This window comes from Vigna unguiculata, chromosome 8 (assembly GCF_004118075.2).
Source record: "Vigna unguiculata cultivar IT97K-499-35 chromosome 8, ASM411807v1, whole genome shotgun sequence".
Classification (NCBI taxonomy): Eukaryota; Viridiplantae; Streptophyta; class Magnoliopsida; order Fabales; family Fabaceae; genus Vigna; species Vigna unguiculata.
Window position 1 is genome coordinate 5,281,942 of NC_040286.1, and position 18,473 is coordinate 5,300,414.

The following is an 18,473-nucleotide window of genomic DNA, read 5'->3' on the forward strand; positions in this document are numbered from 1 at the left end:
GCAATTGCATGTCCTTTAAAAGATTACTTATTAAGGAAAACACTCATTTCAATCAATAGATGGTGTAAATTTTAAAAGTAATTATTAAAATGTCAAGAAATGTATTATTGACGATAAGTTATTATTTAATGATTACAAGAATTATTTTACACCAGTTCATTATCCACTTTCTTGCACAATAATTTGAAGAAAGAAGAAATTTCTTTGTCCAATAAAAAAATAGCTATTAGCATACAATAGTATAAAATTACTTTACACTGTCAATACATAGTTTATTTTCTAATAATAATTTCTTAAAAAGAATAAATCTTCTCACCATCAACCATCCAAAAATTATTGTTGGCATGAGTGAGACATTAAGGAATATAAAATTGTTTTAATCAGGAAATAAATAGTATATATTCTCCTATAGTAATTCCAGAGACAGATTTCAAAGAACATTGAAGCAGCATATTTTCTGCAAATGTCGTTAGTATCATGTGCATGAAAATCACAAGACTGAACAAAAAACCAGACCGGCTTGAACATTGGTTTGAGCTGTAAATAAATTGGCATTGAATCTAATTGACAGAGTGAATTGTTCTATCATGTAATTGAGTTCTATCAGTTACATCTGAATGAAAAAGAAATTTAACAAAGAAATGAAAATTAGGGTACAAAATTAACAAAAGGTAATGCTGAAATATTCCCTGCTGCTGACTGACTAATGTGATGAGATGCCTCACACAAACCTTCAATGGTACAATTCTTCTACAACCCTTCTCTTTACTTCTCTAACCTTTTTCTCCATTTTTTCAACCTTTTTTTTTTCCTTTTTTTGGCTTGGCCATTGCCATTACTTCTTCCCATATACAGATACAAGAATGACTACAACAATGTCTATGTGTTCATGATGGATTTTTACTGTGTCAGAAACTTGTATACCTCCCCGGTTCAGTACACCACTACCCGAATCAGACCAGGCTGCGGTTCGGTGAAATCAAGGCCTTCTTCTTCGAGTAGATATCGCTGTACAGCTATCGGTAGTCTCGCCGGAGTGCGCGAGCCCCGCGTGTGGTGGCCGGTGCCAACACAGATGTAAACCTGTAGACGCTGCTCGGCGGCTCTGGCCGTGCTTCTAAGCACACTCAGTTCATGTTTCAGCACGTGAATAGCTTCACTTACATGCAGACCATGCAGGTCTATCATTCTCTGGTGCCCCCTCCCATTACCTTGCATCTCTGGAGCAACAGGGTTCCTGAAAAATCAATATTCACATCACAATGATTCCTCATAATGCAGCACCTAGGTTTTCTTTTTTTTCTCTCTTCTTTAGGAGCATTCAACTGTTTGGCAGCCTCTATTGGTGAATGATTGAGAAGGAAAGGCTGCAGCAATTTGGAAAGTAGAGTTTTTCATACAAATAGTAGTACTCTCATTTGAACCTCACTTGTAACATTTTTCTCTCTGCAACAAGCAATTGGATTGGACATCAACTGGAAATCACTGTGTATGTTAAACCACTCAAATTGTTTCATTCTTCTCATAACCAACCAGACCATTCTTTTCAATGGCCATAGTTCCAACCATACCGATTCTGTTTTTTAAGCCAATGTTGCATGAATAGAAATGATAGAATTGGAAAACGAACCTCTGACGGTAAATAGATTCTTGAGCTTTTCCATGTGCAGCTTTCATATGCATGTTATGCAGTTGCCCTTTAACACTTAGCTCCTTTGCAAGGGCCTTGTTGCCAACAAGGTAGGCTTGTCGTGCCTGTTTTTTATATTTTGAAGAATTAAACTCAATATACAAAAATTAAAATGCGTGGATTCATGTTACACCTCTTCCTGAGCTAGTGGGATAGATTGCATTCGTTGAAACTTTACTTACAAAATTGTTAACTAACTTACAAAAATAAGAAAAAACTTAATGCTGCATCAGAGCAAACTAAAAATTTAATGCTCTGGAAGGATTTTGCCAGTTACACAGCAAATGTTCCTTTACTTTATTGCTGGTGCATACTCAATTTGGTGCCATCCTAAAAGTTATCTTCATGTTCAATTTGATTGTCCAAAACTATAGTAGAAAACAGAGGAAAATAACATAAATTATGGACTAAATGCTAAAAGAATATGGAAGACTAGAAGTGTGATAAAGCATACGTATCCAAGCCAGAAAAGTACATAGGTTGTAGCCAAATAATTACATTGTACTCTCATTCATACTCTAATTAATTCCTCCATCACCCCATGAAACAAAGACCCACCTGCTCAAAATAAGCGTTACGCAAACGTGCATGATCACGAGCCTCCTCCCGCAGTTCAGAATACATATTTCCTGCCATTCAAAATTGTTAAAGGAAACATGGAATAGAAAGAATTCGTCTCACATTTGAAGCATATAAACATAAATATTTACCAACTGCGTCACCAGTTTCAAGCCAAACAGGAGCTGCCCGAGCAGAACCGCTGTTCTGTAATCTATCACCAAAGTTGGCTCTCCCTTGTCCGCCATTGTAGGCACTAGCAAGAACATTTAAACTTCTGCTAGAGCCTGTGGAAGCATCACCAGAACCATTTTTATCAAACTTCCATATACCAGAATCCTGAGAAGCCAATTTCCTGACAGCTGATGCAAAGTCAACAGCTCCTCTAGATGGAATAGAAGAGCTAGATTTGAACATTAGCATGTCTTTATCAGATGATAAGTAAGGATTGCCACTTTGAACACTATCTGCAGCATATTTTGCAGTACTCTGGCCATTTGACGATGTAAGAGCTGGAAATTCCATTGCACTCAGATTGGGAGCTGACACAGTCTTTGGACTCAAATTCTGATTGAAGTTACTACCATCAACTTGAATCTACAAAATCGGAGAGGAGGTTTAGTAAATCTAATCAACATAAAAGTCCTTGGCTATGAAGAATGCAAGGGAAATGAACTCATGAGAGATGACAATGACATCCACAAAATAAAAAAATACCAAGAGATTGTTGTATTACTATATCATATACCAATATATATATACATATATATATATATATATATACATATATATATACATATGTATATATATATATATATAGATATATATATATATATATATATATATATATATATATATATACATATGTATATATATATATATATATATATATATATATATATATATATATATATATTGTTGGGGTGTGTGTGTGTATTTTTACATGAAGCATAAGCCATAAGATTTAGGGAAACAGTGATCAGAAACAGGGAGATAGATTGCCTTAGAATTGCCTCACAACTTCATGGAACGCCAGCTCTTCCCTGTCAAAACAAGGCACATATATTTCCCCATATCTTTAGCTTCCATCCCTTCACATTTAATATAGTATTTGGACCAAATCATGTAGAAAGACGTGCCTTTCTGACCAATAATTGCATCACAACATGCTAGAATCCAGTTATAACATATATATGCATGCACTTTCACCAGCACTAACATGAAAAGAGGCTTTATAATGAGCCATAATCTAACCATAAATCAGATATTACATGAAGAACCAACCTCTAACTGAGTGAGCATCTCAATGGTCAGATGTAAATCACATCCATTGGCAAAGAAAACTTCAGCAAGGCTTTCTGAAGCAAACCCAGGAAAAAGAGAAGCTAGAAACTCCAAAGGGTTCAAATCAGTATCATTTGAAAGAGAATTCCCAGAAAAACCATCATTTAAGAATCTATGCCCAGAGTTGTCATCATAAACAAGTGCCTCTTGACCATTGCTAACATGCAAATCCGTCTTCCCAATTTGCCTATCCCAAGGCTTTGCTGAAGTGTTCAAAATGCTTGGAGAAGATGGTTCCTCCCTGTAGGTTGAATTGGAAAACCTTAATTTATCAGGAAAAGTATTGCCATTAAGGTGCTGTTGAGACAATTCCTGCAGCTCATTTAACACATATCTACTTCCCTTAGAAGAAGGAAACATTGAGGATTCATTATCATTATTTATAGATAAGCCTGCTAAAGAGAGGTTGTTAACACCTTGGGATTCATCTTCTCCCATGACCTTGAAGTCAGGAGTAATATCATCAGGCAGCTGACAACGCCAGTACTGGTGAGCCTCATCATCAGAATTGTTCGAAATGGATGATTCTGATCGATCTAGAACTGCTTTACCAAGAGATCCAGCAGTAGTAGTAAACCTCGCTGTTGCATCCACTGAGCTGGTGCTTCCAGATGGAGATGATCTCAGGGAAAAAGGAACGAACTCTGCTGCATTTGGATTCAAAGAGGTTGCTTTGTTTGGGGTGCTCAATTTAGCGTCTGTTTGGTATACTTTCTTGGATAAGCTCATTATTGACAAGAATATGTTGAAAACGACTAAAACATAGATGGACCTTAAGAACTGTAACAGAAATATTCCAGACGGCTTCAACCAAACCCTGCAAAAATAATTCGATTAGGTCATCTACCAAGTTCATCAACCAGACTATCATAAAAAAACGCAGGAACAACAAAAATCCTGAAAAACTATCATGCATCACGTACTAGACAAGCGAATTCCACAGTATCCAATATCACATGATGCATGATGAGCAACTCAATAATGAATTCCAGTTAAATATGTTGACTATCACTGCAGGCAACAATAGAATGACCATTTACAAAACTGAAACTTGAAAGTAAATCACATAAGCTCAATTGAACAACAGAGCTACTGTTATGAACTCCAAACACAACTTTTAGCTTATCATATTGCTTACCAAAAATGCATCGGTGAACATCTAGCAATTACACACCAAGTAAGAATCAGCTGGATAAAAGTAAAAACCCTAATTTTTTTTTTTTTCTGAAGCAAACAATTGACAGTGCCAAGATAAAGTAAACAATTGAAAGAATTGTTCAATTAGTAAAACCAAATAAAACTTCCAAAATCTCAAACCTTATCGTAGGAACAACAAACAAAAAATAAAACTGCGACAGGTTAAAGCCAGTCGAAGGCAAAAAAAAAAAAAAGTCAAAGCACGAGCACAACAATAACATAGCCTTCCATTATGAAAGCCAAAACCTTTACGAGATCTCGAGCAATTCAACACCTTGATTATGAAAGGATAATCCGAAAGAAATCCCAAAAAAAAAAAAAAATCCCAATAGGTCCAATTAATCAAAGATAACAAAAGCAAGTAATTGCCGATAAAACACACAATTTAAAGAAATGGGTAAGTGAAAGATCTGAAATTTAAGGAAAGCATGTGAGAAAAAAAAATTATACCTTTGCGAATCAAGTCAAAGGGATCCATGAGGGGAGATAGCATGAGATCAGAGGGGTAAGATAGGAAGAAATGAAAGTGAAGCAGTTTTAATTTTTCTTTCTGGGAATTGGAGCTTGCTTGTAACTATCCCTCTAATATTGTTATCTCACCAGTTTTTCTTATGTTTCCCTTCTTTCTTTTTCTTTTCTCTCTCTTGTTCAGTTTTTTTTTTTTGGTGTTGAAACCCTCTTAAGCTTTGGCTAATACCAGCACCACCACCACAAAAATACTAATGAAGAAACCAACCTTTGGCCGCTCGATTTGACCTCTCTCTCTCCTCTTTCTTCTCTCACACACTCTTAACTCTTCACTGTTTATATACTAATTTTTTTATAATTAATTAGAATCCATGATTGGGATTTGGGAAGGAAAAAACGGTGGCGCAACCCTCATCTCTTTTATCTTTTATTATTTCAGTGCGTTAAATATTGTATTAAACAATGCATCACTACTCTTGTTTATAGAATTGCTAAAAATGGGTAACATGCATTAGTAGTACATGATAACGAAATATAATCGTAATCAATACTCTTGTTTAAAGAATTGCTAAAATAAAAAGTTTAATATCTTATACTTATTTGTATGTTATAAAGGAAAGTATGTTGCTTTTGTAAATATTAGTGCAGTATAATCGACAGTGTAGATGTTGTTATATCATATCCTTTTTCACACCCTTTTATATTTTTATCTATATATATATATATAGAAATTCACCTTTTATTCGTTAATTTGTTTTTTAATTTTATTATTTAAATAATTTTTATTTTAAATTAAAATAATTATATTTTTATTTTTATCCTGAAAATGACATTTAATTTAAATTTAATTATTTTTATATTAAAATGATTATTTTTTAATTTATTTTTTAAAATCATTATTTATTTAAATTTAATTATTTTTAATTAAATTAATTATCTACAATATAAAAAATACACATACGGGCATAACATATGTGTTTTTACTAAAATGAATGTAATAAATTATTTACTATTTGTAGAATATTTTTTTTAGTTTTCTAAAGGTATAAAAGAAATTAAAAGATAACACTTGAAAAGAGTAGAAAGTAAAAAGAGTGCAGATGAATGATGATTTTCAATTTTTATATTATCAAATAAATATTCAATTATCTACGATATATATTGATATATTTTTGTTTTTAGTAAAAAAAAAATATAGTTATAATGAAAAGAAAGGTAAATATCTTTTTATTTTTAACTTTAATTGAATATTAAAATTAGTGATCTTTGAAATTTTGAATCAATTTAGTTATCTAATTTTTATCGATGTATGAATTTGGTTCTCTTATTTGACATTTTAAATATTGAAGTGGAAGATGTCAAATAGTATAAATCACTAAAAACTCAAATGTTATGATGAAATACGTTTAAAACGATAAATAAACTTAACAAATATTGGATCAAAAGAACAAATTCACATATTGAGAGATTAAATTAAATTAAAGTTTTGAAAAAAGACTAATTTCAATTTATACCTCCTAGGGTAAGGTTACAGGGAAAAAAAATTGTTGATGAGGGGAGTTTACTCACTTTATTAGTTTTGATGATGTTCAAAGTTAAACAACGTGATTAGGTATTGTCTCTAGTTATAAGTTAGATATTTCATTTGAATGAATAGTGCATGCTTAGAATAAATGTAAGTCAAGTTTGAACTGCATAGATCAGCTATCCAATTATGGAATATGTGCAAATAAGCTTTACAGAATATATTAATGGATTAGCCATTTAACTAATGGATTATCGAAGTGCACTACAGCCACTGTAATCAAAATTTAGTCACGATAATCCATTAAGTAAAACACCTAATCCATTAATCTAACCAGTAGAATTCTCCTTTTAAAGCAAATCTCAACTCATTTTGAAAAATACGAGATACTGAATCAAGAAGCAATTTTCGAGAGATTGAGAAACACTGAGTTCTTGCATTCTTAAGAGATTATCTTGTTGGGTATTCAAGGAGATTGATGATGAAGCCTATCTTGGGAGGTTACGCTTGGTACTAGGATCAACTGTCATATATGCACAATAATTAGGTATATTTGTTCCTTGTTCTTTGTGAATTACATTTCTTTTCATTAGTATTCATTGTATATGTGAATGTTCTTGATGCAATTGTGTGTAACATTGCATTAGGTAGTGGTTCTTGATGCAATTGTGTGTAATTTAGAGGGTATCAATTTCTTGATGTCATAGGGTTTAGACTTATTAAGAAGCACTTGTAATTTTTGTAAACTCTTTGATATAATGGAAATCTTCTAGCTCAAGTTGCTAAAAGATAACTCTACATAGATTCGTGTAGAATCGAACTAGTATAAAAATCATTGTATTCTCTTATTTCTTCCATCTCCTACACTATTCCTAATTGGTTGAAGTAATCCATTAACACAAAACTAAAAACTAAAAATTGATTAATGGGTCTATAAAGATAAAAATAAAATCAAGGTTCTTATCGGATAAAATTATAACTTCCACATAGGGATGGCAACGGGGCGGGGCGGGGACGGGTTTTGTTATCCCATACTCATCCCCGCATAAAAAATTCATCCCCATCCCCATACCCAAACTCAACGGGTATCAAACTTTTTTCCCATCCCCATCCCCACCGGGTAACGGGTATAATCTCGTACCCATACCCGTACCCGTGTTCTAACTACTTCAATATTAATTCTTATAAAAGAAAAAAAAATTACGGTAAAGAAAACATAATATTATGAAATATTCAATATTAGGAGGATTTTCTTCGATGCCAAATATCTTAAAATAAATTATAATTGTTTACATTTTATATTAGAATACCAAATAAAATTTCATGTGAACCAAAACATTTATTAAATTTGCAAACTACAACATTGATGAACTTAGTTGATAAAATTAAAAAATATTTCAAAAAAATATAAAAGGAAAACAAATATTCAAATTAAAATATATTTTAAATGTTTGTTTACTTCAATTTTTTAAATTCTAATGAATCTCTTTTTTATACACTAATAAAAGTTATAATATATCACTTGATCAAAATGACACAAAGAACAAATAATAAAAGGAAAACAAATATTCAAATTAAAATATATTTTAAATGTTTGTTTACTTCAATTTTTTAAATTATAATGAATCTCTTTTTTATACACTAATAAAAGTTATAATACATCACTTGATCAAAATGACACAAAGAACAAATAATAAACATAATAATAAAATTTTGACATAGATTTTGTATCTTTTGAACTTCAATATATGTTGGATAGTGACAAAAAAATATTCATAGAAATTACATTAAATTTTTATATTGTAGTAAATAAAAGTTATTTATACAATTAAAGTGAAAAAAATTACAGTATGATTAATAGTGAGTTATAAAATAACAAATAATTAGATAGAATATATCGAAATATTATTCTACATGATGAAAATAAAAAATAAATAAAAATATTAAAAAACTAAGAAATGTGTGTTTTAGAAATAATTTGAGAGACTATCGAAAGAAATCGCACAAAGGAAATCAAATGTATAATTAAGGTATGATAAAATGAAAAAAACCTTAGAGAACTAATTATTAAATTATGTTTGAAGTGGTTAAAAATAAATAGAAATATCATTAGTGACCGAAAAATTTGTCATTAAATTACAAATAAATTAGTAATTAAATTGGTCACTAAATCAAATACCGATTCGATCATTGAATCAGTCACTAATTTAGTCATTGATTCAGACAATAAAATCAACTACTACCACCAATGATGAAAAATAGTGACTGATATGGGTTACTGACTAAATCAGTCACCATTTCATATTTTTCTTGTAGTGAATTATCATATATTATTCCTAAATATCATTATATATATATATAATTTTAATCACTTCAAAGAGAATTTAAAGTGAAAAAATTACATTATGATTAATAATGAGTTATAAAATAAAAAATAATTAGATAGAATATATCGAAATATTATTCTACATGATGAAAATAAAAACAATAAATAAAAATATTAAAAAACTAACAAAAGTGTGTTTTAGAAATAATTTGAGATACTATCGAAAAAAATCACACAAAGAAAATCAAATGTATAACTAGGGTATGATAAGACGAAAAATATCTTAGAGAACTAAGAAAACTTTTCAAATATCAACATATATACTTAATGGTTGAAAAATAACGAAAATTATTTGAATGAAACAAAAGAGTTCTTCAAATTAAACAAAAATTAATAATAATAATAATAAGTAATTTTTTTTTTTATATTACCTTAAATTGAGAGTATAAACATTCTCATGTGAAAGAAAAATTTATAATAAATAAAAATATTAAAAAATAATATAAATATTCAAATGTGAGGCATAATTTTTTTTTATTAACATACATCATTTTAACATAATTATATAAAGGTTATGATAAGATAAAAAATATATTGGAGATGAAAATGAGTTTCATGACAAATGAAATAATTAAAAGAAATAAAAAATAGAAAATATATATATATATATAGGGGTTACTTGATTAATTGTGAGTATTTTAATAATTTAAACGAGAATGGAGATATGGCGGGGACGGGTATTATGGCGGGTATATGTACATCCCCATACCCATCCCCATACCCAACTGAAAAAGTCGGGGATTCCCCATACCCATACCCATACCCAGTCAATGCAGGGATTCTCAGTCAAAACGGGGACGGATTCGGGCAATACCCACGGGGATGGGTTTATTTGCCATCTTCCACACTTAAGTTGCAGAGGTTACATATATTTATATTATTATTTATAATTAATATAAATATAAATATTATATGTATAATTTGAAACACAAATATACATATATTTATATTATAACTTATAATTAATATATATATTATAATTACTGGAAGTTTATTTATAAATATTATAAATATATGTTCATGTTATTATATAATCTATAAAAATATATAAAGAGGATTTTCTCTTTTGTGTCCACATTTCATAATGCCAATTCTACTATTTAAATATAATTATTTATTAAATTTTTTAAAATTAATGGTTATTTTTACTTATTTTCTATTAAAGTGTTTATCTTTTTTTCTTTTTTTATTCATCAACACTTAATTTCTCTATTCATTTCACTTTATTTTTAATAAATATAAATTTATTTTATATATTAACTTAATAACATTATACTATTATTACCTACTAACATACTATCATTCATATTTAAAAAATCATACACAGACGCGATACACTAGTATTATTTAATTTATTAGGATACAAATATTTACACTAATATTTCCATTTTTTATTATTAAACTTAAATATAACAATATTATTAATTATTATATATTTTCAGTTAATTGATTGGTTAATTTTTTATTTTTTTTCCATATATATATTTATTTGTAATACAATAAAATAATGAAAAGTATTGTTTTTGTAGAATTTTAAGGGTTACAAAACTCTGTTATGAAATAAAGTGAATAACAAAGAGAATAATAGATAATAGAGAAAAGAAGAAACAATAGAGAATAAAGAATGAGAGAATAGGGAGCAACTCATCTATGTATTATTATTGATAGGAAAAGTCTTATTTATAGATACACCATGTAATCCATAAAGGAAAGAAATCAACTTAGTTAATACAAATATTTACATAAAGAGTAATGAATCATATGAGTATCAATGAGTAAATGTATCAAATCAATGGACAATCATTAATTCATAACACTCCTTCTTTAGTATCCATTGATAAAAGAATGTGCATCGTTAAAACCTTAATAGGAAAAACTCTTTGGGATAAAAAAAATCTAGTGAGGGAAAAATAGTACAACATTTTATATTCTTTAATACAATATTGTTCATCACATATTCTATTTCTCTCCCTCATGTAAACTTACATCATTAAGGTGACGGAGTCCGAACTTGTGAATCATTTGCTCAAAAGTTCTTCTTAGCAAAAACTTCATAAATAGACCTGCCATATTTTCACATGAATGAATTTTTTGATATCTATATCATACTTTCAATTGAACAATACACTATTGTCTTCATATATGGTTGTTGATTCCATCTTTGTCGGGGATAGTCACAAGTTTTTTGCACATGTTGAATTATAGACCTTAACCAATCATATTCACAACTTTCCTCGTAATTCTGTATGATTAGACGATGTTGCTACTATGGTTTTTTTCATATACCTTCATGAAACCATTATGATACCACATATGAACAAACATCTTGTTTGTGATCAATCATTATGACATTGCGAGAATATGTAAAATAACATGCATATACATAACCCATTGGTCTGAATCTGAATCATTTAGATGAAATAAGCTCATATTCGTAGTACCCTTAAAGTAACGAAGTATATGTTTTACTCCAAACCATTTTCTTCTTGTAGTTAAAGAACTATATCTTGCTTAACAAATGTATAGCAAATGCAATATTATATTGAGTATAATTAGCAAGATACATTAGTGATTCTATGACACTAAGATATGGTGCTTCTGGACCAAGAAGATCTTCATCATTTTCTTGAGGTCTAAGAAGAGTCTTTATCAACATCTAACGACCTCACAACTATTGGAATGCATAATGGACATGTCTTGTCCCTTTAGAACATTTTAAGCACCTTAATTATATAAGTCTCTTGACATATAAAAACACCTTTATTTAAATACTCAATTTCTAATTTCAAATAAGATTTTGCCCTTAAAAGATCATTCATCTCAAATTATTTCTTTGAGTAATCAATTCCCTTTGTGAGCTCATTAGGAGTTTCAACGATGTTTATGTCATCTACATAAACAATAATTGTGGCAAATTCATTTTTGGATCTTTTCATATAAATACAAGAACAAATATGATCATTTCTATATCCTTCTTATAATAAGTACTCAATAAGACGGTTATGTCACACACATCCTAATTGTTTTAATCAATAAAAGAGCATGTTCAATTTTATTGAATAACCCTCTTTAGAATTTGTATTGTTGGGCAAATAAAATCCTTCAGGGATTTTCATATAAATATGATTCTCAAAGGAACCATACGAATAGGTTATAACATCATCCATTAGATGTAAATGCAAACCTTGTTGTGCAACTAGGATAATCGAATATTGCAATGTTGTTGCATCTAATACTAGTGAATATGTTTTTTCACAAATCAATACAAGGTTTTGTGAATAAGCTTGAGCAACCAATTGTGCTTTGTATCTAACAATTTCATCATTCTTAATTTGATTTTTGCGCAAAAATCCATATGTACCCAACGGGTTTCACAACTTCAGGTGTGCGAACTATACGTCCAAAAACCTTTCGTTTAGCAAACAAATATAATTATGCTTCTTTGCATATTTTCATTTTGGCCAATCTTTTTTTTGCCGAAAATCTTCAATGATAATTGCTTATTGATCCTCATTGTCATTCATAGCATTCATCACTATGTTATAAGTAAAAGTTTCATCAATGTTAACTTCATTTTGGTTCCATATTATATGATTGATGACATAATTTATTGAGATCTCATCATTTTCAACAATTTCAGGTACCTGAGGTTCTTTTGAAACCGAACCATTAATTATGTCAAATGAATCTTTTGGGATTTCAACCTTTTCGATTAGGTCATTTTGCATTTTAGTTCCCTTTCTCATTCAAGAGTTTTTATCTTTGGAACCAATAAGCCTACTACGCTTCAAACGTGTCTTTGGAACTAACAAGCCTACCATGCTTCAGGCGTGTTATGAAATAATATCAAATATACTCGGAGCATTAGCAATTGTTATATATAATTTGATTACCCTTTCTATTAATAATAATATTTGGTAATTGATAGACTAATTTTGTAAATGAATTATCTTTTGAACTTCTAGTTCACATTCTTTTGTACGAGGATCAAGATAAAATAATGAGAATTCATTTCAACCAATATTCTTTTCAAATTGTTTTATTTCTCCCCCTAATGTTGGAAAAACGTATTCATCAAAGTGACAATCGAAAAGTCAAACTATAAATAAGTCTCTTGTTGGTAATTCAAGATATTTTATTATTAAGGGAGGATCATACCCAACATATATTCTTAATCATCTCTAAGGACCCATCATAGTCCTTTTTTATGGGGAAATTGAAACATATACACCACACTCAAAAATTCTTACATGAGAATATTATGTCACTGACCAAAAACCAATTGCATAATAGAGTTTTTGTGATAACTTATTGGCTTCATGCGAATCAATAATGCAACATGCAAAATTGCATATTTCCAAGTAGCCATTGGAAGATTAGTTCTCATAAGTAATGGTCTTGCAACCAATTTTAGACGTTCTAGTAATGATTCTACAAGTCTATTTTGAGTATGAACATGTATTGGACCACAAATATCACCCTGTATTCGTTCTAAAAATGAGATTGACTCATTTCTAATTTTTCTAGTGATGGTCTTATTATCAACTTTTGTGAACGTATAGTACGAGAGAACTCATTGGTCTGAAGAAGTTTATTGACTCTTAAGTGGGTGTCCACATGAGTTTTTCAACCTTCTTTTTTGTTTCACATCACAATAGATCTAGGATGACCCAACTGATCATAAAAAAAGGAATTTGTTTTGATTCGTAAACTTCTAGTTTACCATGACATGTATTTTAATTGTACTAATATATGTGTAATACAAATCATCCAACTGATCATGTCAAACAAGGCATTCATTTTGATTCGTAAACTTCTGGTTTACCATTACATGCATTTTAATTGTACTAATATATGTGTAGTACAAACCATAAAAGAACGTAGATAATTTCTCCAATACACATTTTACTTTTAACTGAATCGTAGAGATCTAAAGATATTTCATATCTTTTTAATTGTTTGTCTCAATATGATATCCATTTAGACAAATATCCTTGAAACTTAATAAGTTTCTATTCAACTTCTTGGTAGAAATATAATAGCTCTTCCAGAGCCTTCAAATATAGTTGTACTACTATAAATAATACTAACATTGATGTCTCGCATTATCAAACAAGAGAAAAATTTATTACTCTTGAGAATTGTATAAGTTGTTGCACTATCAATAGGACACGCATCCTCATCATTAGTATTAGTGCCAACATTTGTTCTTTATATAAACGTAATTATCAATATGAGATTTTTTTTAACACTCTCATAATCAATGAGGTGATCAATGCTTCCATTTGGTTTAGCAAAGAAAATAATAATACCAAGATGAGTAACATTCATATGGTCATAATCAGAATCACCATCTTCATAAGCAAGGTGTGTTTTTATGTTCTTCTCATTATTTGTAAGATGCTTTAGTGTACGACAAGTACAACTCAAATGGCATTTACCATCGTAATGATAATATATATTTTTTATCTTATTTGCCAATATTTTCACATTTTTCTTTTTTCTTTTTCAAATTATCGTGCCATTTCTGGTAACAAAATGTGTCTTTGAAATTTCTTTTATAAATAGTCAATATCACGATCATGAAAATATACATCAAATATTGTTGCATTCACTTCTAGAAATGGAACATAACCAATTGGACATGTTTCATGATTTTCTATCGAAAGCTCATTGCTTTGTTCAGCCATACAAAGGCATGAAACAAATTCATAATATTTATTGCTGCATTCACTTCTGGGAATGGAGCATATTAGGCGGATCTCATGATTTTTCATCAAAAGCTTTATTGCTTTATCCAGCCATAATAGGAATGAAATAAATTCATAATATTTGTGAAATCTCTTTTCACAATATTTTTTTTTTTAGCATGAGCAAATTAGTTGCTTAGATGTTCTATTTTTTTCTTTAATGGTATCCCAAAATTCATTGCATCTAAATGTATTTCAATATTTAAAATCCAATATAAGGAATTCTTCCTTGTAATATCAAGATGACAAATTCAAAATTTGTAAGATTTGACCTGTTTAAAATTAGTAATAATAATAGTAATAATCAACATCATAATAATAATAATAAGATGGAGAAGAAAATTGATAAAGTCAAACAATTTTATCCCAAGAATAAGAATATATTATAAAATTATAGATGAAGAAAGGATTAGAAAGAGGCTGGATTGAGACACGCAGAACATTGTCCTTAAAGAGATAAAACTTCCACCAGCCCTCAGTTGGTTGAAGCATCGTGCTGATAACGTGTTATGAAATAAAAGGAATAATAGAGAGAATAATAGATAATAGTGAAGAGAAGAAACAATAGAGAATAGAGAATGAGAGAATATGGAACAACTCATTTATGTATTATTATTGATAGGAAAAATCATATTTATAGATACAACATATAATCACAAAGGAAACAAATCAACTTAGTTAATACAAATATTTATATAAAGAGTAATGAATCATATAAGTATCAATCATTTGAGTAAATGTATCAAATCAATAGACAATTATTAATTCATAACATTTTTATATTATTAATTCTTCAACTAATACTTTTTTGTAAGACTCCTTGATTATATTATAGGACTCTATTTTGTTTTTCATTTTTAAACATGTAACAACTTTCGTTAAACAACTTTGTCTTACAACCAACAACATTAAACATGAAACCATGTATTGTCTAGATTCTAATGAACCTGAAATCAAGAGCCATTGTGTATCCAAAATCATTTGTCCATGATGAAAAACCTAATTTTATAAGTTAGTATTTTTTTTTAATTCTTTATTAACTAATAAATGGAAATTAAAAACCATGAAGAAAGTGAACATTTATTTTCCTTCATCCAAGGCATGCAGTGTGCCCATGGTTTTTGGCATTGAATTGGAATCATTAGGTGGTATTATTTTCTGTTACTTTGCACGATGAGACAAACTACACTTTTCAGTTTTGGTTGTTAAGTTCTCATATTGTGTTCATGTGCAACTGTTTCAGCTTAATAATAAAGTCTTTCATTGGAAAAGTTTAACACAATTAATAAATAATAAATAAGGAAAGAACACGTGAAATTCATGGAAAAAGGTTTAATAGTTACCATTGAGTGATGGTTATCGAGAAGTATTCAATTAGATTTTCTTAAGCTAGATCACAAATTTCAATTTTATGCTTAAATAACTTGGAAAGAAATCTTAATTAAAATGATTAATCAAAGTTTAAAAAAAAATAGCTACCGAAAAAAATCAATAGTAACATTATTCTTAAAATATAAAAAAAAACAATAATTAAGAGGTCAATTGTAAATTGTTCAAATAATTAATACATACACCCTCCACCAGAGAAACATGAATGATAATCATGTAAAATTTCATGTAGTTTCATTTTCTAATCAATTTAAGAAATCACTCTACTACAAGAAAATTATAATTCTCACAACTATATTATTAGAAGAGTTCAAAAACTTATCTAAATTATTTGTAAAATTTTCTTGATCAATGTTTTTCTTTTTCTTAGTTCTTTTTAGTGACTGTTCGATGATATAGAATTGTTAAATACAAAATCTTTTTCGGTTAAAGTCACTTTTTTTTAATGTTTTTTGGGTTAAATATGTTTTTGATCCCTCAAGTTTCAGTGAATTTTGGAATTAGTCCCTCATCAAAACTTAGTCCTTTATCTTTCAAAATACGTGAATTTAGTCCTTTTAACCAAATTTTGTTAAGTTTATCTGACGTTTTAAGCACATTTCATGATAGTATTTAAGTTAACATTGAAGCAAAAATGTGTTAAATAGTGTAAATAATTTAAATACTATCATGAAATGTGTTTGAAACGTCAAATAAACTTAACAAAATTTGGTTAAAATGACTAAATTCATGCATTTTGAAAGATGAAGGACTAAATTGGTCAAAAATTTTGATGAGGGACTAATTTTAAATTTCGCTGAAACTTGAGGGATCAAAAACATATTTAACCCATGTTTTCTTTTGGAACGTAATATTCTAACACTTTTGAGAAACAATTCTCATATCAACTTTTAGTATTTTTAAACTTTAATAAAATACTATAATATTCTTATGAAATGAGAAGATAAGAAGTGAGAGAATTAATTTAATTAATTTAATAAATTTAAAATAATTTCTATAACTTTAATATATTTATATTTTAATAATTATCACATTAAAAATTTTATATTAAAATTATTTTTTAAATTTCATTAACCAAATATTAAATTAATATAATTTAAAACAGCATTACATGAATATAAACCATAAATGACTATTGCATTCCACTGTGATTGATGTGGCTACAAATTCATTAGCAAAACTACTGAAACACCGAATGTGACCTTCATTATTCAGACCTCATAGTTGTTGAGACATCTTCTATTCATGTACATGGTATAAATACTTCTCCTCACACATCTTCTCTTGTTTATTCAAATTAATTAAAAACTAAAACAATCAGAAAAAAAGAGTTCATTAACTAAATTCTAAAATCCAGTACATGTTTTCTTTCAATAATATTTTACTGATAAAAAGTGTGTTCAAAAGAAGTCTACTAAAAAAGTATTCATACCATTTTTCACGTAAGTACACTAGTTTGCTATAAAGTTGGATGGAAAAGACTTCTATGACATTCCTCACCACTTTATTTCCCCTAATGGCTTTTCAAAATTAAATGATGATTTATGAATTTTTTTTAGAAAGTAGCAAAATATTTTTAATAATGCCACAGCCTTCTATGATAAAAAAAGAAAAGTTAGTCTCACTTAAGATATGATCATTATACTTCGATTCAGACAGAATGAAAAATATCATAGTTTTTTTAATTATGGTATTAAGTATGAAATCCTATAATATATGATTGGGTAAATAATAATTTAGTCTTTGAGTGAGACACTACTAATTATAATTATAATTTTATATATATATATATATATATATATATATATATATATATATATATATATATATATATATATATATATATATATATATGAATAAAAGAGTATTCTAATTATTAACTTAAAATTATGTACAATTATTTGATCTCCCAATTTTTTGTTTAGTTCAATTTAGTCCCCTTATTATTAGTTGGTTCAATTTAGTATCTCAATTATTTAAAAGGGTTCAATTTGGTCATCTCTAGTAAGTTGGAGTTAAAACCGTGTCCGTACAGGATGTGTCAAGCAGTAAAATTTTTAATTTTTTAATTTTAAAAAAAAATCTAAAAAATTTATAAACTGTCACGTGTTAGATGATCGTAATGTCATGTGATAGTTTATAGTCATGACATGTCAGTGATAATAA

General features: G+C 28.7%; 1 protein-coding gene across 1 annotated transcript; it reads right to left on the minus strand.

The window, feature by feature from the left end:
• Positions 1–531: 531 nt before the first annotated feature.
• LOC114193748 (polyadenylate-binding protein-interacting protein 7) lies at positions 532–5,582 on the minus strand. Its single transcript, XM_028083664.1, has 6 exons — positions 5,240–5,582; positions 3,533–4,409; positions 2,401–2,845; positions 2,249–2,319; positions 1,631–1,755; positions 532–1,237 (listed from the first exon to the last, which is right to left on the minus strand). The coding sequence occupies exons 2-6, from the start codon at positions 4,319–4,321 to the stop codon at positions 934–936; spliced, it is 1,734 nt and encodes a 577-aa protein (XP_027939465.1). The 5' UTR covers positions 4,322–4,409; positions 5,240–5,582; the 3' UTR covers positions 532–933.
• Positions 5,583–18,473: the final 12,891 nt, after the last annotated feature.